Source organism: Tenrec ecaudatus, chromosome 4, assembly GCF_050624435.1.
Source record: "Tenrec ecaudatus isolate mTenEca1 chromosome 4, mTenEca1.hap1, whole genome shotgun sequence".
Lineage (NCBI taxonomy): Eukaryota > Metazoa > Chordata > Mammalia > Afrosoricida > Tenrecidae > Tenrec > Tenrec ecaudatus.
Genome location: NC_134533.1, coordinates 6,933,686 through 6,959,774, shown reverse-complemented (window position 1 = coordinate 6,959,774; position 26,089 = coordinate 6,933,686). Strand labels below are relative to the sequence as shown.

At 54.9% G+C, this 26,089-nt stretch overlaps 1 protein-coding gene and 1 long non-coding RNA gene across 3 annotated transcripts; both read left to right on the top strand.

The window, feature by feature from the left end:
- The first annotated feature begins 8,360 nt into the window (after window positions 1–8,360).
- On the top strand, window positions 8,361–19,283 carry LOC142444442 (uncharacterized). Its single transcript, XR_012783914.1, has 3 exons — window positions 8,361–8,706; window positions 9,475–9,681; window positions 11,626–19,283. It is a non-coding gene; the product is annotated as an uncharacterized LOC142444442 (long non-coding RNA).
- Window positions 19,284–19,480: 197 nt separating this feature from the next.
- Window positions 19,481–25,655, top strand: NPAS4 (neuronal PAS domain protein 4). 2 transcript variants are annotated; one of them, XM_075545339.1, is made up of 8 exons: window positions 19,481–21,010; window positions 21,766–21,917; window positions 22,087–22,189; window positions 22,281–22,536; window positions 22,742–22,851; window positions 23,192–23,327; window positions 23,445–24,880; window positions 25,520–25,655. In XM_075545339.1, the coding sequence occupies exons 1-8, from the start codon at window positions 20,836–20,838 to the stop codon at window positions 25,546–25,548; spliced, it is 2,397 nt and encodes a 798-aa protein (XP_075401454.1). In that variant the 5' UTR covers window positions 19,481–20,835; the 3' UTR covers window positions 25,549–25,655. The 2 variants fall into 2 exon arrangements, with proteins under 2 accessions (XP_075401454.1, XP_075401455.1); XM_075545340.1 differs by lacking the exons at window positions 19,481–21,010; window positions 21,766–21,917; window positions 22,742–22,851 and having other exon boundaries at window positions 22,093–22,189.
- The last annotated feature ends 434 nt before the right edge of the window (window positions 25,656–26,089 follow it).

The window sequence follows — 26,089 nt, the reverse complement described above, 5'->3', positions numbered from 1 at the left end:
TTATTCTATTAAGCCTTAACAATGAGATATATATTACAATGAGATAAAGATTACAATGAGATATAGATTACTGCTATAGTTTATTGTGCCAGCCTGGCCGATAAACACAAGTAGGATTAACTGAAGGGCAGAGGGATAAATGGCTCAGTGAGCCTCGCCTTGCTGGTTCTGTGCCTCAGTTTAAAGGGGTACACTACCTGTGGGATGCCTAGCCTGTGGACTGCGTCGCTGTAAGTTGAGGTCCCTTTAAGCCCACAGGATTGGAATGCTCATCTCTGGAGCTGGGGACCGACAGTTGATGACAGTTGGGGACCTGTCTTGCTGTTTGCTGCCTGGGTATATATAGCCCAGCTCTCTCTACAGAAGGGGACTGGCAACTGGCAGCTCTCAAAACCTTAAAGGACTGCTAGTGTCTCACTGCTTTATAATTTAACTGTTAATTTCTTGTATTATCTATCTGTATATTATTTAATGGTTTATTTCTTGAATTATATATCTATCTTTATAAATACATTTATATATAATTACTAGCAATCTGGTTTGTCTCTCTAGAGAACCCTGTCCAATACAATTACAATGAGATATAGATTACAATGAGAGATATATATATCACAAAGTGCTTCCAGAACCTACCCTGTGACATTCACCAGGGGCAATGTGCTGCAGAGAAAGGAGATGCTCGAAGCTTGCATGCTCGACTCTTGAGATTCAGGCTGAGTATTTGGAAGAGTCTTGAGGAGTTATGGTACAAAACCCCATAGGCTTGGGGTCCACCCTGTGCTTCCCTGACCCCTGTTTCCTGAATGAATCATTTTAAAAATAGACATTCTAGGTCAGAGGTGTAACCCCCATCCCCCTGTCTGTGCACTGAGGGCGGCCTGTGTAGAAAAGGTCAGGTGGAAGTTTCTGAACACGAGTTTCTCTTAGAACATGGAAACCCAGAGCCAGGGGGCATCGCAGTGATGGCTGCCACCCTCAAAGACACCAGTACGTGGCATAGCGGGCTCTGTACACCTGGCTCTCTTCACGCAGTTGGTCCAGGTCGGAAGAAAGACTCTGGTTGCTCATTCTCCCAAGCGAATCAGCTGTGATCCCATTGAAAACACCACTCCGCCGGAAATGGGGTCAGTGATGTCATGCTCAATGACCCTGAGGAAGGACCAATCGCCCCACCTGGCTTCTCCCATCACGGAGAAAGACGCACAGGGCGTGGTGGGCCGCGTGGGATTTTGGAAGGAACGCAGAACGGCTGAGGGTGACGCGCGATCCAGTGCCTGACAAAGCTGCTAGCTCCTGCCTCAGCTGCGCCAAGCTCAGAGGGAAGCAGAACGAATGCAGTGGAGCTGATGAAGGCTGCTGCGCCAACCCAGACTCCTGTTCTTTCTGCTGGGTCCACCCACCCCACCCCACCCCGCCCAACCCCATCCCCGCCCAATCCCCAGCCATTTTGCTTCCCTGGAGAATGGCTTCCCACCCATTTCAGTGAATGGCAACTCTCTCTTGCCAACAAAGCTTGGTTTCGCCCTGGTTTTTGTCTCATAATTGACACCCTAGTCAGCAGTCATTTGAGGGATTCCACCTTTCAAAGAATAATTAAAATTCAACCACTTCCGATCTCCGTTACCCTCAGCCTGGCCCAAGCCACCGTCCTCCCTCACTGGGGTGTTGTGGAAGATGTATCAGAGTGCATTGTTTCCATCTCTGCATGCCGTCTACTCTCTATCTCCCCAGAGCAAGACTCTGGTAGCTACCACCAAATGATTGGCTGGGGCTGTGCAAACAAAGAGCTTACAGACCTGGGGCATACGGCTTCTGTGTTTGGTTGCTGGCCACAAGGTCAGCAGTTCAAAACCACCAGATGCTCCACAGGAGAGAGATGAGATTTTCTACACCTGTGAAGTTAGTCTCAGAAACCCACAGGGGCCCATGGGATAGAGGCAGTGAGGGGTAAGGAGTGGTGTTAACAAACCCAGGGAAAAGGGAACAACAAGTGATCCAATTTGGTGGTGAGGAGGGTGTGGCAGGCTCACATGGAAGAACACACCAGCCTGTGTGATCACGTGGTTCCAGAGGGATCAGTTATGAGGCATCAAAGAACAAAAAATCATATCACTGAGTGCACACCTCCATGATATGATCGCTGAGGACAAATGTGTGCATAAGCAAATGTGGCAAAGAAAGCTGATGGTGCCTGGCTATCAAAAGAGATAGCGTCTGGGGTCTTAAAGGCTTGAAGGTGAACAAGCGACCATCTAGCTCAGAAGCAACAAAGCCCACATGGAAGCACACCAGCCTGTGCGATCACGAGGTGTCGAAGGGATCAGGTATAAGGCAGCATCAGAAAGAAAAAAAATCTTACCATAGTGAATGAAGGAGGAAGTGCAGAGTGGAGACCCAAAGCCCATTTGTCGGCCACTGGAGATCCCCTTGCAGAGGGGTCTAGGGGAGGAGATGAGTCAGTCAGGGTGCGAAGTAGCACCGGTGAAGAATGCAGCTTTCCTCCAGTTCCTAAATGCTTCCTCCCCGCCAACTACAATGATCCGAATTCTACCTTGCAAGTCTGGATAGAGCAGAGGTTGTACACTGGTGCAGATAGGAGCTGGAGGCACAGGGAATCCAGGGCGGATGATACCTTCAGAACCAGGGGTGTAAGGGGCGATACTGGGAGGGTAGAGGGTGAGTGGGTTGGAAAGAGGGAACTGATTACAAGGATCTACATGTGACCTCCTCCCTGGGGGACAGACAACAGAAAAGGAGGTGAAGGGAGACGTCGGACAGGGCAAGATATGACAAAATAATAATTTTTAAATTATCAAGGGCTCATGAGGGAGGGGGAGTGGGGAGGGAGGGGGGAAAAAGAGGACCTGATGCAAAGGGCTTAAGTGGAGAGCAAATACTTTGAAAATGATGAGGGCAAAGAATGTACAGAAATGCTTTACACAATTGATGTATGTATGGATTCTGATAAGAGTTGTATGAGTCCCTAATAAAATGTTTAAAAAATGAAAAGAAAAGAAAGAAACCCACAGGGGCCGTCAGACCGTGTCCTCTAGGTTTCTATGAACTGGAATTGACTTGATGGCAGTGAGTGTGTTTGAACACACCAAGGGGATGGGATGGTTCAGTAATAATGAAAAAAAAAATAAAGGTGCCCCGACACAACGGCTGGAGCCAAAGTGGGTGAACAAGTAAATGTGGTGAAGAAAGCTGATGGTGCCCGGCTATCAAAAGAGATAGTGTCTGGGGTCTTAAAGGCTTGAAGGTGAACAAGCGGCCATCAAGCTCAGAAGCAAAAAAGCCCACATGGAAGAAGCACACCGGCCAGTGCGATCACGAGGTGCCAAGGGACCAGGTATAAGGCATCATGCAAAAAAAACCCCAACAATATAAGTGTGTGTATGTATGTGTATATATGTGTATATGTATATATATACCATATTAAATGAAGGGGGAAGTGCAGAGTGGAACCCCAAGGCCCAAGTGTCGGCCAATGGAGATCCCCTCATAGAGGCGTTTAGGAGAGGAGATGGGTTAATTAGGGTGTGAGGTAGTACCGATGAAGAACACAGCTTTCCCCCAGATCCTGGATGCTTCCTCCCCCCAACTACCATGATCCAAATTCTACCTTGCAGCACTGGATAGGACAGAGGCTGTACACTGGTACATATGAGGGCTGGAGGTACAGGGAATCCAGGGTGGATGATACCTTCAGGACCAAGGGTGTGAGGGATGATGCTGGGAGAGTGGAGAGTGAGTGGGTTGGAAAGGGGGAACTGATTACAAGGAGCCACATGTGACCTCTTCCCTGGGAGAGGGACAGCAGAGAAGGGGGGAAGGGAGACTCCGGATAGGGCAAGATATGACAAAATAACGAGGTATAAATTACCAAGGGCACATGAGGGAGGGGGGAAAGGGGAGGGAGGGAAAAAAAAGAGGACCTGATGCAAGGGGCTTAAGTGGAGAGCAAATGCCTTGAGAATGATTGGGGCAGGGAATGTATGGATGTGCTTTATACAATTGATGTATGTATATGTATGGATGGTGATAAGAGTTGTTTGAGTCCCTAATAAAATATAAAAGAAGAAAAGAGAAAAAAATGATTAGGGCAAAGACTGTACAGATGTGCTTTATACAATTGATGTATGTATATGTATGAACTGTGATAAGAATTGTACGAGCCCCTAATAAATTGTTAAAATTAAAAAAAAAAAGGTGCATGGAGTCCTAGTAAGAGGATTGGTTGGGGTTGCCGTCCCACTAAGCTTAAAGTGAACCAAAGGCAAACCAGTGTGATGCAAAGATTTGAAGAGGAGAGTGGAGGGCATTCTTTGCCACTGCTTTTGAGTCACTTGTTGTTCCCTTGTACCTGGGTTTGTTAACACGCACTTCCTTTCCCTTGCCTCCCTCTCTCATGTCCCCTCGGAGACATTGGTCCTGTTGTTTTCTCCTCCAGATCTTTTAACCCGCCTATCTTATCTAGATAGAACTGCAGAGATAATAACAGGCATAAAAACAAGACAGAGCAAAACAAAGCAACAAAAGAAAACAACAACAAACCAAAACAATTTAAAAAAAGAAAAGCCTGTAAATAGTTCAAGGTCTGTTTTCTGACCTTTAGGAGTGTTTTCTGGTCGAGTCTCATGGGGTGCCATGCCCCAGCCTCAAAGTCTATTTTCGGTATTCCCTGGGGACTTTGTTGTTCTGTTCCCCTTGCTGTTCTGTTGCACGCTCTTAGTGTTTCACCAAGGTGTGGCGGAGTCAGATTGGGCACAATTCTTGCACTGCGTTTCCAGTGTTGTCTCCTGGAGTGATACGGGTCAGTGAGGGACCCAGGGTATCTTGTGGTGGGGTCAGCCTTATGGCCCTCTCTGTGCATTGGCTGCTCTGAGCAGGAATATTGTCTTCAGGGCTCGGTGGGCCAGGATGTGCTCCACTCTCTCTTCCTCCCCCTTCCTTTGCTTGCATGTACTCTGATCAGAAATGTCCCTCTCCTTGAGGTATAGCTTCAGTGCATTCTTCTGTGGGGAGGGGAAGTGTCCACGTGGTTGGGATTGGGGCTGGCCCCTTATATGACTATAGGGTGTTTGAAATCCATCTGCTCTTTTGACCTGAAAGAGAGCAATGAAGGAAGCCGGGGGGGGGGGGAGGGACAGGTGCCATTCTGAATGAGTGTCACTGTCGTGCTGATGTGGGGACCTTGTAGGACAGGACAGCGTAGAGCTGCTCCTGGGGGTTTCTGAAACTGTGACTCTCCACTTAGCAGATAGTGCCAGCCTTTCCTTCGGGGGCAGCTCATGCACCCACTCGAGTCAATTCCAACTCCCAGAGACCCCTCAGGGCAGAGAAGAACTGCTCCTGAGGATTTCTGAGACAGTCGCTCTTTCTGTGAGTAGAAAGCCTCCCCTTTCTCCTGCTGACCTGCTGGTGGTTTCAAACTGCTGCCCCTGTGGTTATCAGCCCCGTGCCCAACGCACGATGCCACCAGGGCTCCTGCTGGGTTTGAACCGCTGACCCTGTGGTTAGCAGCCCAACAGGTAACCCGCCAAGCCAGCAAGACTCCTTTCATCAAGGGCTACTAAGTAGCACCCCCAACTCTCTGCCCCCAGTCGATTCCAACTCACAGCAATCCTCCTGGACAGAATGCATCTGCCCCTGGGCATTTCCCAGGGGGTCAGTCTCGACAGGTGCAGAAAGCCTCATCTCTCTGCACCTAGAGTAGCTGGTGGTTTCAAACCGCTGACCTTGAGCTTAACAGCCCAATGCATAACCTACTACATCGCCCCAGAGGAGCTCATAAAAGACCCCTGGCTCGGGGACCTGGATATGTGGTTCCATCCATGGCTGTCTGATATCTAGAGCCAATCATGACACTGCTGTGAGAATTAGTCTCCTTATCTATGAAATGGGAATAATTTTAACCGGATTTGTTGTGCTTCTCTCAAGAGAAGGTGCGACGGAGTAAAAGAGATCATGGGTGTGGAAGGGAGGAGGTCAAGGGCTTCGGGTCTGGGGTCACCTAGTCACGAGATCTGGGGGCAGATCTGCTCTTCCTTACTGGCTGCGAGGGTGTTAGTAAGTTGCAGCCTCTTTGAATCTCAGTTTTCTCACTTGTAAAATGACCATCAGAATAATACGAATCTGCATTACAGGACTGCTGTAAGACTGAAATAACACGCGTGGTCTAGGAAAAGCGCTTCGCACAGTGCCTGACACAGTAACTATGGGTGACGTTGAATGCACAGAGTCACTGTACCAAAGAGAACTAGTCAACACCCCCCATTTCAGGGGGTAGCACGCGAGAAAGCACCAGTGGTGCAGAAGGCGGAAGTTCAAGCTGCACTGAAAACCTCAGCCAAAACCAAGGCTTCAGGAATTGATGGAATACCAATTAAAATGTTTCAACCAGCTGATGAGGCACTGGAAGCGCTCACTCGCCGGTGCCAGAACATTTGGAAGACAGCTAGCTGGCCGAGCGATTGCAAGGGATGCATATTTGTACCCATTCCAAAGAAAGTTAGCCCAACGGAATGTTCAAATTATAGAACAAAATCATTGATAACACCTGCAATTAAAGTTTTGCTGCAGGTCACCCAACAAACAGCTGCAATAGCACCTTGAGGGGAGCCCCCAGAGGCCCAGCCAGACTCAGAAGAGGATGTGGAAGAAGGGATATCAATGCTGATGTCAGATGGACCATACTTATTCAAGGAACTCTGGTAGCATAGTGGTTACGAGTTGGACTATGATCAGCAAGGTTGATAGTTCAAAACCACCTTGGGTCCTTGGGAGAAAGACAGAGCTTTCTAAACTTGTAAACAGTTCCAGTCTCAGAAACTCACAGGGGCAGTTCTACTCTGTCCTATAGAGTCACTATCAGGTACTATCTACTCTAAGGCAGTGAGTTCGTTTTGAAAGACTGATAATTATTTAATCTGTATGCTGAGCAAATCATCAGAGAAGCTGTATTGTATGAAGAAAAATGCTGCCTCAGGATTGGAGGAAGGCTTGTTAACAAATGTGATATGCAGATGACACGACCTTGCTTGCTAAAAGCGAGGACTTGAAGCGCTTGCTGATGAAGATCAAGCATTACAGCCTTCAGTGTGGATAGCAACTCAGTGTAAAGAAGACCAAAATCTCACAACTGGGCCAGTGGGTCACATCGTGATAAAAGGGGAAAAGGTTCAAGTTGTGTCTTGCTTGATCAATGCTCATGGAGTCACATCACATCATGACACAAAGCTGCTGCCAAAACCACTTTAGAGTGTTGAAAAGTGAGGATGCCACTTTGAGGACCAAGGTGCTCCTGACTCAAACCATGGTCTTCTCAATCGCCCCCCCTGCATGTGAAAGTTGGACATTGAACCAGGAAGACCGCAGAAGAACCAATGCGTTTGAACTGGGGTGCTGGCGAAGTCTACTGAAACTATCATGGACTGCTAACAGGACAAGCCAGTCTCTCTGGGAAGAAGTAAGGCCAGAGCGCTCCTTGCCGGCCAGGATGGCGAGACTTCTTCTCTCGCGTACTTTGGACCTGTTGTTAGGAGAGACCAGTCCCTGGAAAGGACGTGATTGGCAAAGTGGAGGGGCAGTGAAAAGGGGGAAGGCCCTCAAGGAGATGGATGGACACAGTGGCTGCAATGAGCGCAGGCATGGGGTCAGTTGTGAGGACGGCGCAGGACCGGGCAGTGTTTGGTTCTGTTGTGCACAGTGTCGCTATGGGTGGGAACCGACTCCATGGCACCTAACAACAACAACAACATGGGTGCTAGTATGAGGTCCTTATTAACCAGAATTCTATTTGGGGGACTCTTGATCTCTTTTGACTTTCCTAAGCGATAACGGCAGAGGGCGACATAGACGGCAGAAGCCCGGACACAGCACGGTTGTCGCAGTGTCTCCATCAGCCGTGCGGTGGCGATACACGACAGCCTGCCTGGTTTTCCGCAGACTCCGGGGAGCTGGGTTGGCCGGGAGATGCGGATGCGGACTAGGGAGTGTCCTGGGAACCGATGCGCCCTGGATCCAAGGATCAGAAGTCCCGGACCTACAACTCACGGTTGCCCGGGACACAAGGGAAGGGGTTGGGGATGAATGGATGAGCCCTGCAGGGTTTTGAATGAGGTCTCCTGGCGCCAAGCACCCGCATTGCAAGACCTGTGCCGGCACGCAGCCCCGACGCGAGCCTCTGCGCGCGCGCGCGCTCCCGTCGCCGTGGCTCATTCATCTGCGGCCTCAGCACGCCGTTGCCATGGCGATGTGATGCAGGCGGGCGGGCGGGAGGTCCCGGGTGACGTCCGCGCTGCTTGCGGCTCGTCTCCCGCGGCTCCCCAGTTCTTGCCTATTTTGGAAGAGAGCCGCAGCCCGTCTGCTGATGCTCCCGCGCTGGCGCCTTTTAAAGGCAACCGGCGGAGTGGCGGCTTCGCCAGAGCCCGGGAGCTGCCCCCGCCCCCCAGCCGCCAGCCTTGAGCCCCGAAAGGGGCTGGGGCCCGGGAAGCCCCCGGCCCACATGCCCCCTACCACCATAGCCCCCTCCAGGCCTATGGAGGAAATTCCAGCGAGGAGAATGGAGCCAGGAGACCCTGCCCTGCCCCTCGACCCCGTCTTCCCTTCCTTTAACGGGGGAGAAGCTTCCTCTTCTAGAAGCGCCTTGGAAGGAGCGCGTTTGGGACCCTCCCGCGCCAGGCCACGGAGGGGAAACTCCAGGTGAGGACTCATTGTTCGCGGGGTCATCACAGTCTCCGGAGGCCCACGCCCCCTCCAGCCTCCTGCCCCGTTCTTCCCTCCGTGGGCTCGGCCTGGGCCAGGTTGTCTTCCCAGACTTTCGGGGGGGGAGGGCCCACAAGTGGCTCCCACCCCATCATTAAACCGAAAGGGAAGCTGAGGCGCAGGGAAGCCTAGTAGTGACTTGACCAGTGTCACTTGGGGAATCCCTGAAGAGCTGAGCAGAGTCCAGGGATGCGGACTTCCGGGGCGGGGCGGGGCTGTGTTCCTTGACCTGATGGGCGGATAACCAGATTCCAGCCCTCAAATGCGCGGCCTCCAGTGGGCTTGTGGATCTGGTGCACTCTGGCCAGGCTGCTGGACCCAAGGACTGCACCACCCACCCACCCACCAAACTGCTGACCACAAACACCTGCTCCCATCAAAGGTTTCCCCCATCCCTGACCCTGAGCAGCCCACCAGCTCTCTGGAATGTTCTGGAACCAACCTTTTCCTAGACTGCCAACAAGAGTTAGTTCTGGATGGAGGTGTGGCCTGCTGAGCTCTGGCTGGGTTCCCCCATAGCCTGTGGACCCAATGCTCCGGACCTGCCTGACCATGTGCAGGGAGCTGTGTAGGTTCCAGACACGGTGAGGAGGTCCCTACTTTGGACCATTGTTGGTGACTCAAGAGCCCAAACAGAACTTGGGGACACAGGCTAGCCAAGCAGAGGAGAGCGGTCAGCCCTCGAGCCATAAATGGCCTTTCCAGGGGGCATCCACTGCCGGGACCACGTCTTCAAAGCACAGCAGGGGAAAGTGAGGCAGCCTTCCACGAGAGGCCACACAGCAAGTCAGTGTGTGGCTGAGACCAGGACCCAGCGGCTACCTCCCGGCCCAGGCCTCTTTCTGCACCAAAGCCCAGAGACAACCTCTGAGAAGTCATGCCACTGTTTGTGCTGGGCTTCAGGCACCCAAGGTAAGTCTGAGAGCATTTCAGCCCTGGGGGTGGGCAGTGGTCCTTCGGGTATCTGTGGGCATGTGGAGGCTCTTCCTGAAACCCAGCAATGCTGGAGAAGCAGCTTATCAGCCACAGCCTGTGCCCGGCCTACTGGATTCCCTGTATGGTGAGAGAGGCTCCTGGCAAGAGGTCAGCACCCATGCCCACCCACCCCCCATGTCCACATTAGTCAGGCCTCCAGGGACCACAGTGAACCTGTAGCATTGGGTGTGTGGACTCCTCCCCAGCCAGCCTTGGGGTGCAGCTGCCAGCTGAGAGCACCTGAGACATGAGGGCCCCTCAAGGCCAAGAGACCCTGACTCACTGCTCTTGCTATTTTGCAATGAGGGAAACTGAGGTCTGCAGAGGTGGAGGGCTTGCATAATAACCTTAGTCGGCTGGTGGTGGTTGAGCCAGAGTCCAGGTCCTTCTGCCCGGGACCTTTTGTCCAACACCAACACAGCCCACTGACATCGAGCCTGGCACCCCCTGCTCTCCTGGGACCTTCAATCCTTACTCTAGCGACTGCCCATAGGGCTGGGTGACTTAGGCACTTTCTTTGTAGTCTGCTGGCCCTTTGGCCTAAAGGCTCCTGGTATCTTACTGCCCCCAACTCACCCCAGCTTCCTCTCCTCCTAGTTCCAGAAGCTTCCCTTTCTACAGTCCCCTCCCCACTCTTGCCAACTAACTCCCCGAGGTCCCAGAAACCCCGGGGGTAGAAGTTCTCCTCTCTTTTCTTGGGGCCGGGATGTGTCTCATTGGCTGCTTCTGGGCCTACCCCATCACTGGCCCAGTCTAGAACCTAATGTGTGCCCTGGTCATCCCTGCCCTTAACCCCGTCAGTCTCTCCTGGGTTTCCATCCATGGGCCACCCCTGCAGATTCCCAGTGTGCTGGGCCCAAGGCCATGGGGACAGCAGGGTCCCACACATCACAGGGTTACTGAGAGGGATTCATGAGTGTTGATCCATCCAGGGCAGGTGAAGTCTGCACCTGTGGATTCTTGCTTGACAAGGAGTGTCCAGGTGACATGGACACTCTGGAGCTGGCACCTGGGGGCTCAGGCCCAGGTGGTAGGAGGGTAGAAGAGGCCAGGGTCAGGAGCAGTGTTTGATAATGGGGCCATGGGGGCCAGGGAGGGCAAAGGCATGATCCGGATTGCTTCTGGAATAAATGGCAAGGGACCACCCAGATTCTCTGGGAGCTGAAGGATGTGATGAGCCCGAGCTTGGTGAGCAGATGATGTGGGGGAAGAGGTGGAAGGGCAGGGGACTCTGCATCTCTTGATTTGTCCTCCACCTGCACCCTAGACACCCAGGCATCACCTCTACCTCTTTGCAACCACGGCTGCCCCCAGCCTGGCCACTCCACCTGGTTCACTCAGACCAAGCCCATGTCTGAGGTGCAGAAAGGCTGCCCAGTGGCATAGAACCTCTGCTTACACACTCCAATGATAGGACATTCACTACCTCTGAACTCCCAGTCCATTCCCCCTCTGCCCAGCTTTGCTGGAAGTCTTGTTTTCCATTAGGTTAAGCCAGCAAGGGAGAGCGCTCAGCTGTCCAGCCTCCAGTGTGCTCCTGGTAGCTGGCAGCTGAGGTCTAGATGCCTTAAGGACTTGACTTAGCCCATTTCAATCATCCATCAGCCCATTGGGGTTGGTGCTGTGACCTGCCCAGATGGCACAACAGCTGTAGAAGCAGGGGCCCGGTGTGTGTGTGTGTGTGTGTGTGTGTGTGTGTAGGAGGTGGTCAGTGTCAAAGCCAGCTGTCTCCCAAGCCAGAACCCATCCCCTGCCTCTCTGCTGCCTGTCTCAGCCTCAGTCTCCTCCCTCACAGGACCCATCCACACCCCCTCCTCAAGAAGTCCCTCTGAACACCTGAAGACCCCCAGCCACACTTCAAGCCTTTTCTTTCTCAAACAGAATATCTCCGGTCCTCCCGCCTTTTCAACGTTCCTGACCACACGCTGAAGGGTCTCCCAGGGCACAGCAGCCAGTCCCCACTACAGGGGCTGCAGACTCGTGGAGCAGAGAGACACTCCTTAAGGAATCATCCCAGTAAAGTGAGAAATTGCCCCTGTGGCAGGTGCTTAGCAAGGTCTGGGGAGCCTGAGGCCCATGGCCGGGCCTCATTCTCCTCAGCAAGAACTCCCTGAGCTGGAACTCCAGGCTGAGGGGTGATACTGAACTCCAGACTGAGGGCATGACCTGGGCTGGCCGAGGGCACGGGCAGGACCGGGAAAGGCTAAAAGAAACCAACCAAGCTGACCCCATCGAAACCATGCTGACTCATGGAGGTCATGGTAGAACTGCCCCTGAGGGTGTCTGGGACGCAATCTTTGTAGTTAGGTGCCATCGAATCGGTTCGGACCCATAGCAACCCTCCCCGCACAACAGAATGAAACACTGCCCGGCCCTGCACCGCCCTCACCATTGTCCATGCTGGAGCCCGTGGCTGCAGCCCCTGTGTCCGTCCATCTCCTCGAGGGCCGTCCTCTCCTTCGCTGCCCCTCCACTTTACCAAGCACGATGTCCGTCTCCAGGGACTGGTCTCGCCTGACAACATGTCCAAAGTATGTGAGATGAAGTCTGGCCATCCTGGCCTCTATGGAGCACTCTGGCCTTACTTCTTCCAAGACAGATGGGGTTGTCCTTTGAGCCATCCCTGGCCTTTCAGTAGTCTTCTCTAGCACAATTCAAGTGCATCCCTTCTCCTCCTCCTCCTCCTCCTCCTCCTCCTCCTCCTCCTCCTCCTCCTCCTCCTCCTCCTCCTCCTCCTCCTTCTTCTTCTTCTTCTTCTTCTTCTTCTTCTTCTTCTTCTTCTTCTGTCTTCCTTATTCAGGGTCCAACTTTCACATGCGTAGGAGGCCATGGAGAATTCCATGGCCTGGGCCAGGTGCACCTTAGTCCTCAAAGTAACATCCTTGCTCTTCACCACCCTGAAGAGGTTCTGTGCAGCAGGTTGACCTAACACAACCCATCGTTTCATCTCTTGGCGGCTGCTGCTTCCCTGAGCATTGATTATGGCTCCAAACTAGACCAAACCCCTGACCGCTTTGCCCTCTTCTCCAAGTATCGTGATGCCACCTGTTTGTCTGTTGTGAGGATTTCGTCATCCATTCAGGGACTAGAAAGCCTCGTCTTTCTCCTGAGGAGTGGCTGGTGCATTCAAACCGCTGACCTTGGGATTAGCAGTCCCAACACATCACCACATTACCACCAGGTAGCTGACTAGCGAGCACAAGGGTGCGGGGCTGAAGCAGGGCTGGTAAGGTGGCAGGAGACTGGCAGGCGGGCCTTCCAGGTGGCCAGGAAGAAGCTGACTTAGTGCTTACAGTGCGTCCTGTCCCCCCACCTCCTCCTGCTCCTGGCCAATGCTTCTCAAAGACCAGCATCCTGGCTGAGAAGTGCCTTCAGGACTCCACTGTGGTGCCCTGTCTCTGGATGGAGGATCCTGGTGGCACAACGGGTTAGGAGGTGAGCAGCTGGGCTGCAGGGTCTGAGGTTCAAACCCACCAGCCGCCTTTGGGGGGAAAGACATTCGACTTCAGTTAAGAATCACAGCCTGGAAAACCCTAGGAGACAGCTCTTCTCTATCCTGTAGGGTCTCCGTGAATTTGAATGGCCTGGGTGGCCTTGGGGAGGTCTCTGTGTAGCACCTTGTTTATGATTCCATACTCTTTTCTGCATCTGCCCCACCCCCATCCCAGCCCACCCAGCCAGTCACTTGATGGCCTAGCAAGTCTCCCTTCCCAATTAGATCACACCCCCCCCCAAACCCCCGCTCCCACCTCCTGCACAACAATGAAACGGAGACGTGTTGTCATCAATCCTGACCCTCAGCAACCCTGTGCTCCGTAGAGATTTCATTTTCCTTGCTTTGGACTGACTGCTGGGTTTCCGATGCCTGAATTCCCACCAGCGGGTTGCCAGGTCTTTCTTACATGGCAGCGTTAGGCGGATTCAAACCTCCAACTGTTTGGTTAGCAACCGAGCACATGGACTGCATGCCCCCACCCCCATCCCAAGGCCATCCCGATTCGCCAAGCGACTTGATGGAAGTCCCACCCCAGCTCAGATGACCTCCTTGAGGTCACTGGCCACCACCAGGGCTCACCACAGCTGGGCACAAACTCAGCCAATGTAGGAGCTGCCCTGGGGCCTGGGGACCCGAGACAGTGCTACCCTGAGGTTTAGCTGCTGATGGGAAACACACCAACATGTGGTCAAGCTGCGAGAGGAGTGGGACATTGCTGAGGGAAGCACAGAGGCTGGGCAGGGGTGGGGTGCACTGAGGTGGGGTGCTTGACTATTTGGGGACCAGCAGGGCCAGGAGGACATTAGCAGCAGGGGAAGAGACCTTGAAGTTAGACTGAAGTAGTAACAGTCCTGAGGGTCCGACCCCAGCCGTGGGAGGGCAAGGCTCAGGCACACCCTGCTGCCTTCCGCCCCTGGGCACTCTGGAGAGTGTCAGGTCCTCCCCGCCACTGCATCCCCACTGGGTCTTCTGGTTGGATGGTTGGTTTTCCTGGAGAAGCTCTGACAATGCCGTGGGCTAAGAGTTCTGTTGCTAACCTAACGACCGGTAGTTCAAACCCACTCTAATACCACTTCCTGGATCTTGTGTTCGCTGGGGAAGAAAGATTTGGCTGTCTGCTCCAGTAAAGCGTTATCCCCGTGGAAACTGACTGGGTAGTCCACATTGTGCTACTAGGTTGCTCTGAGTTGGAACCAGCCCTGATGGGAGTGGTTCTTGGGTGCTGGCCGGTCTGACGCGTGCCTCTTCTCTCGGTCCCCCCCTCCGGGCCTCTACCCCACCTGGGTCTTGTACTCACCCCCTCCTGTCCTTGCCCCTCACCTTCTCCTCACAGCCCACCCGGCCCCCCTCGAACCCTCTCGACGCGTGGGTACCGGTTTTCACCTTCTTCGCACGAGGTCTGTTGATTTCCGAACCATAAATAGATCAAATGTTCTGGCTGCCGCCGCCGAGAGCGAGAGCATCGGGGGTGTGGCAGCATAATGAAAAGGCCTTGTGAGGAAGTAAACAGCTTGCTAGGACGCAGCCGAGCCAGCTCTCGCGGGGAGGAGGAGAGAACCTGCTAGAAGACCTCTCCGTGGTTCCAAACCATCCATCCACAACAACAAGCTAGTCCAAATCAGAGAGGCCGATGTCAGAAAAGCTGGGTCCTGAGTCCACCTTTCATACCCTCACTTACCTCCCATCTGCCGAGATTGTCTTCCTCATTATACCTTAATAACCAACCACAGGACACCACTCTTTCATGAAATGCAGTCCTGGGGGGTAGGGTGTGGTAGGGATGGGGTGGGATAAAGTACCTGGTGCTCGTGTTGCCATGGGAATAAGATGCAAAGCATCACTCCTGCGTGGAGAGGCTACGTCTAGAGATACAGAGGGGCTAAATGCTAGCACGTAGGCTGGATTACTGGGTTTTCCATGTGGGGATGTTACTGCTCGGTGGAATTTTAGACGAACTGACCGCTTGACCTATCCCCGGGCCCAGAGCGCCTTCTGGGCAAGACAGAAAGAAGGGAACTCATCGTCCACTGGAAAGGCCAGCACACTTCTTCTTCAAAAGGTCACTTGGTAAACAATGTTGGGTTTGGCAGGCCACCTCACTGTGGTAACCACTCAACACTGCCGTGGTAGCACGAACATGTCCGTGGCAGATCTGAGAATAAATATGTAGGATGGGTCTGTGTCCTAAGAAGACTTGATTGATAAAAGCAGATGGCGGGGCGGACTTGCCATACAGATCGTAGTTTGCTCTCCTCCATGGTGCAAGAGAATGGATCTGGGCTGGCAGACCGGAGTCAGCTGGCACCGACTTACTGTGTGTGACTTTGAGAAGGTCAGTGGCCATCCCAAGCCTTAGTTTCACCACCTATCAAATGGGCACCACGGAGCAACCAGGTTTGTTACAAGCATGTGTCTAATAGGTCCGAGCTAATATGGCATCGTTTCATCCCTCTGCCCCATCAGTGAAGTGGCATCACCTCCACCCTCACCCCATTCCCCTGCTGGGTCAAGTCCTTGCTCAAGAAGTCTGATGCAGGTAGCAGCCTCCTGGGGATGAGCTCTCTCTCTCTCTCTCTCTCTCTCTCTCTCTCTCTCTCTCTCTCTCTCTCTCTCTCTCTCTCTCTCTTTCTCTCTCTCTGAGATTCTTGCTCTGGATTTACAACCTCCAGCCCAAGTAACCCCATTTCATGAGCAATCCAAGCAAAGTTGGAATCGAGGAATTCCTGCCTTCCCTCCATCCAGCCATTTGGCAGGAGGCTCTGGGCTCTCTTGAGAAAGAGGTGTGGCCGCAGTGGCAGGTGGCCAGACTTTGAAGGAGGCCTTTGAGACTCAGACTGGGATTAGAGTTAAGAAAGGTGAGTTTGGGGTTCCCCCTAGAACGTTCACTGATGGCCCATGCTTCCTTGGGACTCGGGCCAAGACACCACAGCTGCACCAGTGAATCCTTCTTGAGTCATCTCGTCCCTCTCTCTGATCTGACTACCCCAAGAGCTTGCTTGGATTCTTTGTCACCTTGCTGTCTTCTCCGAAGACCATCAAGTCTCTCTCCTGGTCTCTCTCTTCTCCCCACTTTCTTTCCCTCCTTCCCTTCCCTTTGCTCGCTCCCTTTCTCAGACACATTCATTCAGAGCGAGACTAAATCCTGACAGCCCCCTGTAAAGATCTTTGCCCCACATCTCCAGGAGTAGCTACGTTATTCTTGACAACCAGACGCTCTCCCAGGAGGGTGTCCTCCCCAAAAATCTCTGCAGAAGATCCACCTCCTCTTCTCAGATCGAGGTGGAGAAGTGGTGTCCCTGTAGTCCCCATAAAAGCTATACAAGACAGGGGCAAGGGATATCATGGCTTGTTCTTGCTATAAAAAGCCCTTTTTGGGAAAAATAATAAAGAAAGAAATCAGCCAATCCCTTTTCTATGCCATCATCTCTTCTTGGTGATTTTTCAGGGAAGGAGTGGGCGGGTTGCCATGGCAACAGAGGCAAGAGCTCTCTCCGTAAAGGGACCTTGATATTTTTTTCTCTTTCTCTCATTCTCTCAGTTGTGTGTGTGTGTGCTTTGCACACGCCTATGCCCACATCAAGAATTTTTTTGTATAACCAAAGAAGGCCCTCCTTTTCTCTCAGCTCCCCAAATATGGAGTGATGCAAAACCACTGCTCCTGCAGACCAGGGAAGATTCAGGACGGTTCAAGGGGGTGGGGGAGAGGTCAGATGGGACTTCCATTCTCTATCCCTTGACCCAGTAAGTAAATTGCATGGGACAAAAGAGACCTTCTCAAATGCTTGTGGGTCGAGGGCTGGAAAAGAGGGGAGATGCTGACCGGGAAGAGAGGTCAACATGGACAATGCAAAATTCAGAAAGCGCTATCAGAGAGGACAGCAGACAGTGTGTTGAGGCTGGGGACACATGCAAAACCACACACACACACAGTCAGATACTGAGAGGCAAAGCCATAGAGCTAGGCTCCAATATGAACACACACACACACACACAGAACGTTGCAGGCATGCATACCATGGAGTTTCAAAAAGTTCAAGGGAAATGGAATGAAGAGAGATGGAATTTTCCCACTCAGGTTTTGACGTCCCCTCATCTAAACACCTACAGGCAGAGACAGAACTACATGCTCTGCTGAGCACCGGCCATAGGCATTACAGACAGACAGACATGAGTGCAACCATAGGCAAACACCTAACAGGGATGGAGACACAGCTGCAAAGACACGTGCAGGCAGACACACGGATGCAGACATACAAACACGGTCACATTTCAGATGAGACACACAGAAACATACAAACACAGTCGAATGGACACACACACACACACACACACACACACCTCCTTCCCTCCCGTCAGTTGCCCAAGCATCCCTGAGCCACGCTGCAAAGCTGGGAATGCTGCCAGATCACCCAGTGGGCTTGCCTGGGTGTTTCCTGCTCTCCCCCTCCATTCCACCTGCACACTCACCCCAAAGCCCCTCTCCCAATTCACCCCCTGCCCACTGTCCCACAGCACCCGACTCTGGTGCCTCCCCCACCTCAGGCTTCCAGTTCTTTAGCCTGTTCTGCTGCTGCGCCTGCCACGGGGAGGGTGAGCAGGGTGACTCAGCCAGGCTGCGATGACTCATCCTGCCAGTATTTTTAGCAGCGGCCAGGAGCTCTCTAGCGTGCCAGCCGCCCCCCTCCTCCTGCTTGCTATTTCGGAACCGTCACTGGTGATATAAATAGCTCCTCTCCCACAGCCTGAAGCTGCTGCCAAGCTATTTTTGGTTCTGCGCAATTAAAAATAGCTTCATGGAGGTGGGAGGCAAGGGAGGGTGGGAGCTGGCCTGGAGAGAGGAGACTTTGGGGCATAGAGAGATTCTCAACTTGAATCAGAGTGCCAAAACTAGGATGAACCCTTTTCTACCCACCCACCCGTCCCTTTCTCGAGCCTTCTTCCCTGCCAGTGCCATTCTCCTGGAAAAATCCAAGGGCTGTTCTCCTGAACCAATTTCTTCCCCATGCTTACCTTTCTCCTAAACCCAGGAATCTGGTCTTCCGGCCAGACCCTCCCTCCTCATAGCTAGGGTCCAAGGACAGGGAACGAGCCCCAAAAAGGTCTCACCCTGCGGCTCCTGTGATGCGAAGTCTAAGGCAGACCAAGACAATTCTAGCTCCCCCTGCCACCCGTCCCCGTGAACTTTTCAGCACCACGGACAGAGGCCAGGGACCCAGTCTTTCCCTGCTGGTCTGCTCAAGGAACCGCCCCTCAGACAACACTCCACTTAGCATGGAGAGAGGCACCCAGGCACGCCCCCCAGCCTGGGCCTAACAAATAGCGATGAGTGAAGGGGGGAAACGACCCTTACCCTGGAGTTGCATACCAGGTGGGGGTCCCAAGACCAAGGGCAGCCTGAACAGAAGGAGGGGGTGAGTGGGAACTTCCGGACTGGGTGGGCACTTCTCTTGGTGGTCCACACCCCCCTGCCTCCCCTCCACCTCAGTTGTACCCCGGAGTACAGTATGGTGGGAATGGGTGATCCGACTTCAGCCAGCTGGATTTGAGCAGGGCACCCTCTGCTCAAACCCCCTTCTCCTTATGGCCCTGCCCACGCCACCCCACTCTCTCGCTGCCACCTTTCCCACGAGGCGTTGGGAGTTTCTTGACCCCAATGTTTTTCTTGATGTCAAAGTTCACCTCTGCCCTCTGATATGACTTTCAAAGTCAATACCCCGCCCCACGTTTTTTAAATGGTCTTAGCCCCAACCCATCAAATGATATTTCTGATAAAGTTTCCCCCCAACCCAGGTCCTTCTCCCTCTAGGGTGTACCTAGGTGGGAAAGAACAGGTGTTTCCCATGGTGGAGGCAGGGAGGCAAGTGTGCCCTGAGGAAAGTCAGAAGACAGGTGGAGACAGGTAAAGGCAGAGATGCGTAGTCAAACCTGGCAATGTCCCTGGTTGGATCCCAGGTTTCTGCAGAGAGAGAGAGAGAGAGAGAGAGAGAGAGAGAGAGAGAGAGAGAGAGAGAGAGAGAGAGAGAGAGAGAGAGAGAGAGAGAGAGAGAGAGAGAGAGAGAGAGAAACTGGCAAAGAGAGGAATGGAGATGCGGTACAGCAAAATTGCGGGGAGGGGGCGTGCCGAGTTAAGACCACCAAGCAGGCAAGAAAATAAAGGAACTGGGGGGGGGTGGCAAGATGAAGAGCTGAAAGCCGAGAGACCAGGGAGGAATTGCAGCTCTGTGGATACCAAGGGGGGAGGAGGACGTGGAGTACAGCCTGGCGGAGTTAAGGGGTCTTTGGCAGGTGCAGGGGTCGCTGAAGACCCAGCATGGCCTCCTATCTTCCCGGCTGCGTCCCCATCCTCCCGCAGGAGGCAGTGGGGAGGGGGGAGTCCTCCAGAGCGGTGCGCAGGCAGCAGGCCCCGCCCGCCGCCGCCGCCGCCACTGCCGACGCCGCCGCCGAGGATTCCTGCCCTAATATGGAGCTGGGATTCCCCCGGCCCCGCCCCCGCCCCCAGCCCGCCTGGAGACGGAGGCTGGCGAGCGGGAGGTGCTGCTGGGGAGGGGGGAACCGCTCGCCCGGGAGCTGACAACTGGGGGGAAGGGATGCTCAGGTGCAGACCCAGATTCCCTCTGGGCCCTCCTCCCTCCCTGCCTCAGTTTCCCCGGTCAGTGGCAGAGGTCCAGTAAGTGACAGGGACACGAAGGTTCACTGCAGGTGGTGCTACTGGGCCGGGCGGTGGGGAAATGGTACCAAGGCCAACTTAAGCTAGTCTCTCTCACCCAGGACCGTTGGCCACCCCCTCCTAGGACGCAGGCCTCCCTGTAACCCACAACCCTCTGAGAAGGGCAAAAGGGCCTTTGATCTTTGAAAAGTAGCCTGGGGAATCCCTGACGGAGTAACACCCCCCAACCCCCCACGCTGCCCCAGAGACAAACGCTACTTGTGGCCAATCGCAGAGACCCTAAGGAAGAGGACCCCCATGCCCATATGACTTTTGTTTTGTGTGTATATACATGGAGGGGTGGGAGCTAATGGACCAGCATCTCCCCAGAAAAACCCACGTCAGAACCAGCGCTCCCTGCTTCTGTCCCAAGACATTCCTTGGCCAGAGACTTCATTCAGACACCTGAGACCCCCATTCCTTTTCAGGACTCCCCAAATGCAGCGCCTGTTCTGCTCAGCTCCTGCCCGCGGTGCCCCCCTCCGCAGCCTCCTTTCTCTCCCCCCATCCGTCCCCCTCCCGCTCCTGGTTCCCCTCCCGTTCCCGTTCCACGTCACAGGATGACGTCGGAAGCCTGGGAGGGAGGAGGAGCGTCCCCCCTTTCCCCAGCAAGTGGCTCCCGCTGCAGCTTGCTTAGCCCAGCCTCCCGCTTTCCCGCCCCCTCCATCTCTACAGCGAGCCCCCCACGCGCGGCAGGAGCTATATAAGGCGGAACCAGGCAGGCGAGGGGGGCAGCGCAGCCGAGCGGAGCCCAGGAGAGGAGAGGAGCGGAGCGGAGCGCGAGCTAGCCCGAGCGAGAGACCGGGAAAGAGAGGAGGAAGCCACCGGCGCGTCGGGACGGGAACGCAGGTGCTCGGGCGCCCGAGCTGGAGCCCTGCAGCCGGCAGCCATGTACCGCTCCACCAAGGGCGCTTCCAAGGCGCGCCGAGACCAGATCAACGCGGAGATCCGGAACCTGAAGGAGCTGCTGCCGCTGGCCGAGGCGGACAAGGTCCGGCTTTCCTACCTGCACATCATGAGTCTCGCCTGCATCTACACTCGCAAAGGCGTCTTCTTCGCCGGAGGTGAGCCTCTGGGGCTGCCAAAGAGCCGGGCTGGAGGGTGCTGGGGACGGCGGGGCTGAGGGAGCCCAGGAACGCTGCTGCAGGTCTAGGGCAGCGTGTTGGCGAGCTGGGGAGAGAAGCACCGGAGGGCTCGGGACTTTCGACTCCCGAGTAGACCTGCCCCCACCCCCCAGCCCCTGTGCTCCGTAGCGCTCATCTTAGTCCTAGATGAGGCCGGAGAGTCGGGAACCCTGGTAACAGACTTCTGGGAGCTCAGGAGCCAGCACTGAATGGCCCCGGTACTCGGGAGCGCGGAGGCGCTCCGGGAGCCCGGGTGGCAAGCCCGGGGAAGTTGCAGGGACGGAGCCGCCAAGTCCCAGGAAGCAAGCGAGGGAAACAAGAGAGGGAGCTACTCGCTAGGCTAGAAAGAGGGGTTCCCGCCGGCTCCTAAAAGCTGTCCGCGGTGCTGAATGCCCGCGTACCCCCGTGGAACTGTCCGCGGTGCTGAGCGGCCGTGCTGTCTCGGGCGCTGTCCGCGGTGCTGGCGGTTGGGACTGGTTGCCGATTGGAAGTGGATGGGTTCACTGGCTGGGGCGATCCAGCAACAGGTTCCCGGGCCAAGAGCTGAGGGCAGTGGGTCAACAGGTGTGTGCAGGGGGTGGGGGTGGGGACAGGTTTATGATCCATTCCCCTGCGAATCTCAACCGATGCTTTCTTCACCTCTGCTCTGCCTCCCAGTCTTCATTCCTGACCCACCTGTCTTTCTTGCCCGGCAGGCACTCCTTTGGCAGGCCCCACAGGGCTTCTCTCAGCTCAGGAGCTTGAAGACATCGTGGCTGCACTGCCTGGCTTCCTGCTTGTGTTCACGGCAGAGGGGAAGCTGCTGTACCTGTCTGAGAGTGTGAGCGAGCACCTGGGCCACTCCATGGTAAGTGCTGAGAGTCCTCCAATCAGGCTGGGATGGTGGAGGTGGGGGAGGAGGGAAAGCGAGGTTTCCACGGCGTTGGGTCTGGGAATTACCAAGGAGCAAGGGACAGGGGCATTACCTCTACAAGAGGCTGGGGGCTAAGTCTCGTCTCCTGCTTTTCTCTCTCCAGGTGGACTTGGTTGCCCAGGGCGACAGTATCTACGACATCATTGACCCAGCTGACCACCTCACTGTGCGCCAGCAACTCACCCTGCCTTCTGCCCTGGACACTGGTGAGGACTCCCTTCTTCAGTCTGATCTCCATCCTGCTGCCCAGCTCCTCCCCGCCCACCCTCTCAACAGTGTGTCTCTTCATCTCCCTAGATCGCCTCTTCCGCTGTCGCTTCCACACCTCCAAGTCCCTCAGGCGCCAGAGTGCAGGCAACAAGCTGGTGCTTATTCGAGGCCGATTCCATGCTCACCCTCCTGGGGCCTACTGGGCAGGAAACCCCGTGTTCACAGCTTTCTGTGCCCCACTGGAACCAAGGCCCCGCCCTGGCCTTGGCCCTGCCTCACTCTTCTTGGCCATGTTCCAAAGTCACCATTCCAAGGACCTGGCTCTGCTGGACATCTCTGAGAGGTAAGCCCAGAGACTTCTGACCCCAGGGCGGGGGGGCGGAGAATGGCGGAAAGGCAGGCCAGACAGGAGGGGATCCCTAGATTCTGGAGAGTCAGGGGCAGGGAGGATGGTGTCTAGAGGGGGCAGATAACCTGGGAGGGACTGAGATGCCTGGGTATCCATCAGGTGAAACAGTAAGCTGACCTCACCCTTTCCACCTTCCCAGTGTCCTAATCTACCTGGGCTTTGAGCGCAGTGAACTGCTCTGTAAATCATGGTATGGACTGCTGCATCCCGAGGACCTGGCCCATGCTTCTGCTCAACACTACCGACTGTGTGAGTGTCCAGACAGCCCGGTGGGGCGGGGAGTCAGGGACCTGGGACATGCGTGAAAGAGAAGATCAGGGATGAGCCAGAGTCAAGACTCATGTTGGGGAGAGGTCAGCAGTTTGGGGTGCTATAGGGTGAGTACAAGAATAAAACAAGAGCTGGAACTGGGGGCTCCGGAACGGTGAGGTCAAGGTGGGGAGTGGAGTGTTGTAGGCAGGGCAAGGTAGTCAGAGCAGAGGGTGTCATAGCTACCTCGGTTCAGCGGAGAGGTGAACCAAGAGGGGGAGGGGGTCAGGTGATGTTTCCCAATGGGCGTCCTAACCCTGAATCTCTTCTTCCTCCCCAGTGGCTGAGAGTGGAGATATCCAGGCAGAAATGGTGGTGAGACTGCAGGCCAAATCTGGAGGCTGGGTCTGGATTTACTGCCTGTTGTACTTAGACAGTCCGGAGGGTCCCATTACTGCCAACAACTACCCAATCAGGTAAGCTGAAAAGCAGGGGCCTGGAGGTAGGCAGGCAGTTTGAAGGAGACGCAAAGCAGGGGCTGTCCCAGGAGCTGACAGCAAACCCTCACCACCTGCCCCTTCTCTCCCCTCTAGTGACTCAGAAGCCTGGAGCCTCCGCCAGCAGCTGAACTCTGAAAACACCCCGATCCCCTACATCCTGGGCACCCCCACCATTCTGCCCTCATTCCCTGCGGGCATCCACTCTCAGGGGCAGTGCTCCAGTCCTAATCCACTCTTCACGCCACCCCTGGGGACTCCCAGGAGAGCCACCTTCCCTGGTGCTCCTGAACTGGGTGTTGTCTCAGCATCTGAAGAGCTTCCGAGGCCCCCCAAAGAACTGGACTTCAGTTACCTGACATTCCCTGCTGGGCCTGAGGCTTCTCTCCAAGCTGAGCTGAGCAAGGACCTCGTGTGCACCCCGCCTTACACGCCCCGTCAGCCGGGAGGCTGCGCCTTCCTCTTCAGCCTCCATGAACCCTTCCAGACACATCTGCCCACTCCATCCAGCTCTCTCCAAGAACAGCTGACACCCAGCACAGCCGGTCTCTCAGAGCAGCTGACACCCAGCAGTGCCACCTTCCCAGATCCACTCAGCAGCCCGCTCCAGGGCCAGTTCACGGAAGCCTCGGCCAGAAGCTATGAAGACCAATTGACTCCTTGCACCTCCACCTTTCCCGAGCAGCTGCTGCCCGGCATTGCCACGTTCCCAGAGCCCCAGGGTGGTCCTGACCAGGAGCATCTGACTCCTCCCACCACAGCCTTCCCAGCCCACCTGGGCAGCCCCAGCCAAACATTCCAGGAGCAGCTGAGCCCCAACCCCACCAAGACTTACTTCGCCCAGGAGGGATGCAGTTTTCTCTATGAGAAGTTGCCCCCCAGTCCTAGCAGTCCTGGTAATGGGGACTGCACGCTCCTGGCCCTGGCTCAGCTCCGGGGCCCCCTCTCTGTGGATGTCCCCCTGGTACCTGACGGCCTCCTCACACCAGAGGCCTCTCCCGTCAAGCAGAGTTTCTTCCACTATTCCGAGAAGGAGCAGGGTGAAATCGACCGTCTCATCCACCAGATCAGCCAGTTGGCTCAGGGCATGGACAGGCCCTTCTCAGCTGAAGCCAACACCGGCGGGCTGGAGCCACTTGGCGGGCTGGAGCCCCTGGACTCCAACCTGTCCCTGCCAGGGGCTGGCCCCCCTTTCCTCAGCCTGGACCTGAAACCTTGGAAATGCCAGGAGCTGGACTTTCTGGCGGCCCCTGATAACCTATTCCTAGAAGAGACACCCGTGGAAGACATCTTCATGGATCTCTCCACCTCAGCCCCCAATGGGGAGTGGGGTTCGGAGAGTCCTGAGGCAGCGGGCCCAGGAGGGGCCCTGTCACCTTGCAACCACCTGTCCCCAGAAGACCACAGCTTCCTGGAGGACCTGGCCACCTACGAAACCGCCTTTGAGACAGGTGTCTCAGCATTCCCCTACGATGGGTTTACCGATGAGTTGCATCAACTCCAGAGCCAAGTTCAAGACAGCTTCCATGAAGGTGAGTGTGGCCCAAATACCCACCCAAGTCCCTACCCATAAGATGCTAGATGCCCTCATTCAGTGGTCTGGTCAGCTCCCTTCTCTGTGCCTCAAGTTTATTAACAAACGGGATGATGATCCTACCCACTGCCCCGGGAAGAGAAGAACAAACGAAAATCTTAAGATGAATGTTCTGGACAAGTTGGCCCAGGGAGGGGGCAGGGTTTTGGAAGGTGGGATGGAGGGCCGGCAACAGTGAGTGCTTCTTAACCCTGTGAGTGTATCCCTACTTTGTAGACCAGAACACCCGAAGTCCCAGAGTTAAAGAAACTTACCTAAGGTCACCCACTACACTGATGGGAGAGAGCTGGAGCTCTGGTCACTCTTCTTGCCCCTTAAAGGGGACCCAGAGCACAAGGTTATAAGGATTAGGGGGTGGGGTGGAGAAAGAAGGTGGGATTTATCCCATCATGGATTCCCTGATTATGGCCCCGACTCTTCCAGAAGTACAGCATAGTGTCACTCCATCTGTCTAAATTGTCCCCCTACCCGTGAGCATTCAGCTTGAGCCAGCATTGCACCACGTGCTGGGCCTCGGGCCTTCTGTCCCATCAGGACTCCCTGACCGTCGCCCCCCCCCCTCTCTTTCTCTCTGCAGATGGAAGTGGAGGGGAACCAACGTTTTGAATAAGTCTGTGACTTAAAGTCGTCAAGTATGGCATATTGTCATCAAGACGTGGAGCCGCTCTCCACCCCCCCGGGACTGTTGGGGGGACTCTGGGGGCCAGAGGGGGATGTATCTGATTCCCCAGGCCCCACAGGATCTGGCGTGGGGGGGAGGGGGGAGGGCATGGGAGGGGAGCTTCTTTTTAAAATCCAGAGACTTGAGCGATCCCAGCTTCCATTTCAATCCGTATTCACTCGTAGTGAGTTTCCTTGAATGGGATTTCAAGCGGAGAATGGGGAGTGTCACTTCCCTCCGCCCCACGCTGCCCCATGGGTCTGGGCCAGTTCTCCACTCCTGGGGCCACCCCTGGGCCTCGGTGGGGGAAAGGCAGGGCCACCAGGCCAGCCTGTGCCCCAAGGGGCTCTCGACACCCACGTAGAATTCTCTACACACCAGTAACGGGATTTCAATTCCGATGGACTCCGCCGCCCTGGCGGCCCCTTCCAGTGACTCTTGCGCCCCGCGCCTCGGGTGGGGGGGGCGAAGAGACACTACTATGTT

What these genes read in the sequence shown, in the direction of transcription:
- NPAS4 (XM_075545339.1), top strand. Translation starts at nt 20,836, where the DNA reads ATGTACCGCTCCACCAAGGGCGCTTCCAAGGCGCGCCGAGACCAGATC. An exon ending in TGCTCAACACTACCGACTGT is followed by an intron (nt 22,852 to 23,191) that starts GTGAGTGTCCAG and finishes CTTCCTCCCCAG; the next exon opens with TGGCTGAGAGTGGAGATATC. An exon ending in TCAAGACAGCTTCCATGAAG is followed by an intron (nt 24,881 to 25,519) that starts GTGAGTGTGGCC and finishes TTCTCTCTGCAG; the next exon opens with ATGGAAGTGGAGGGGAACCA.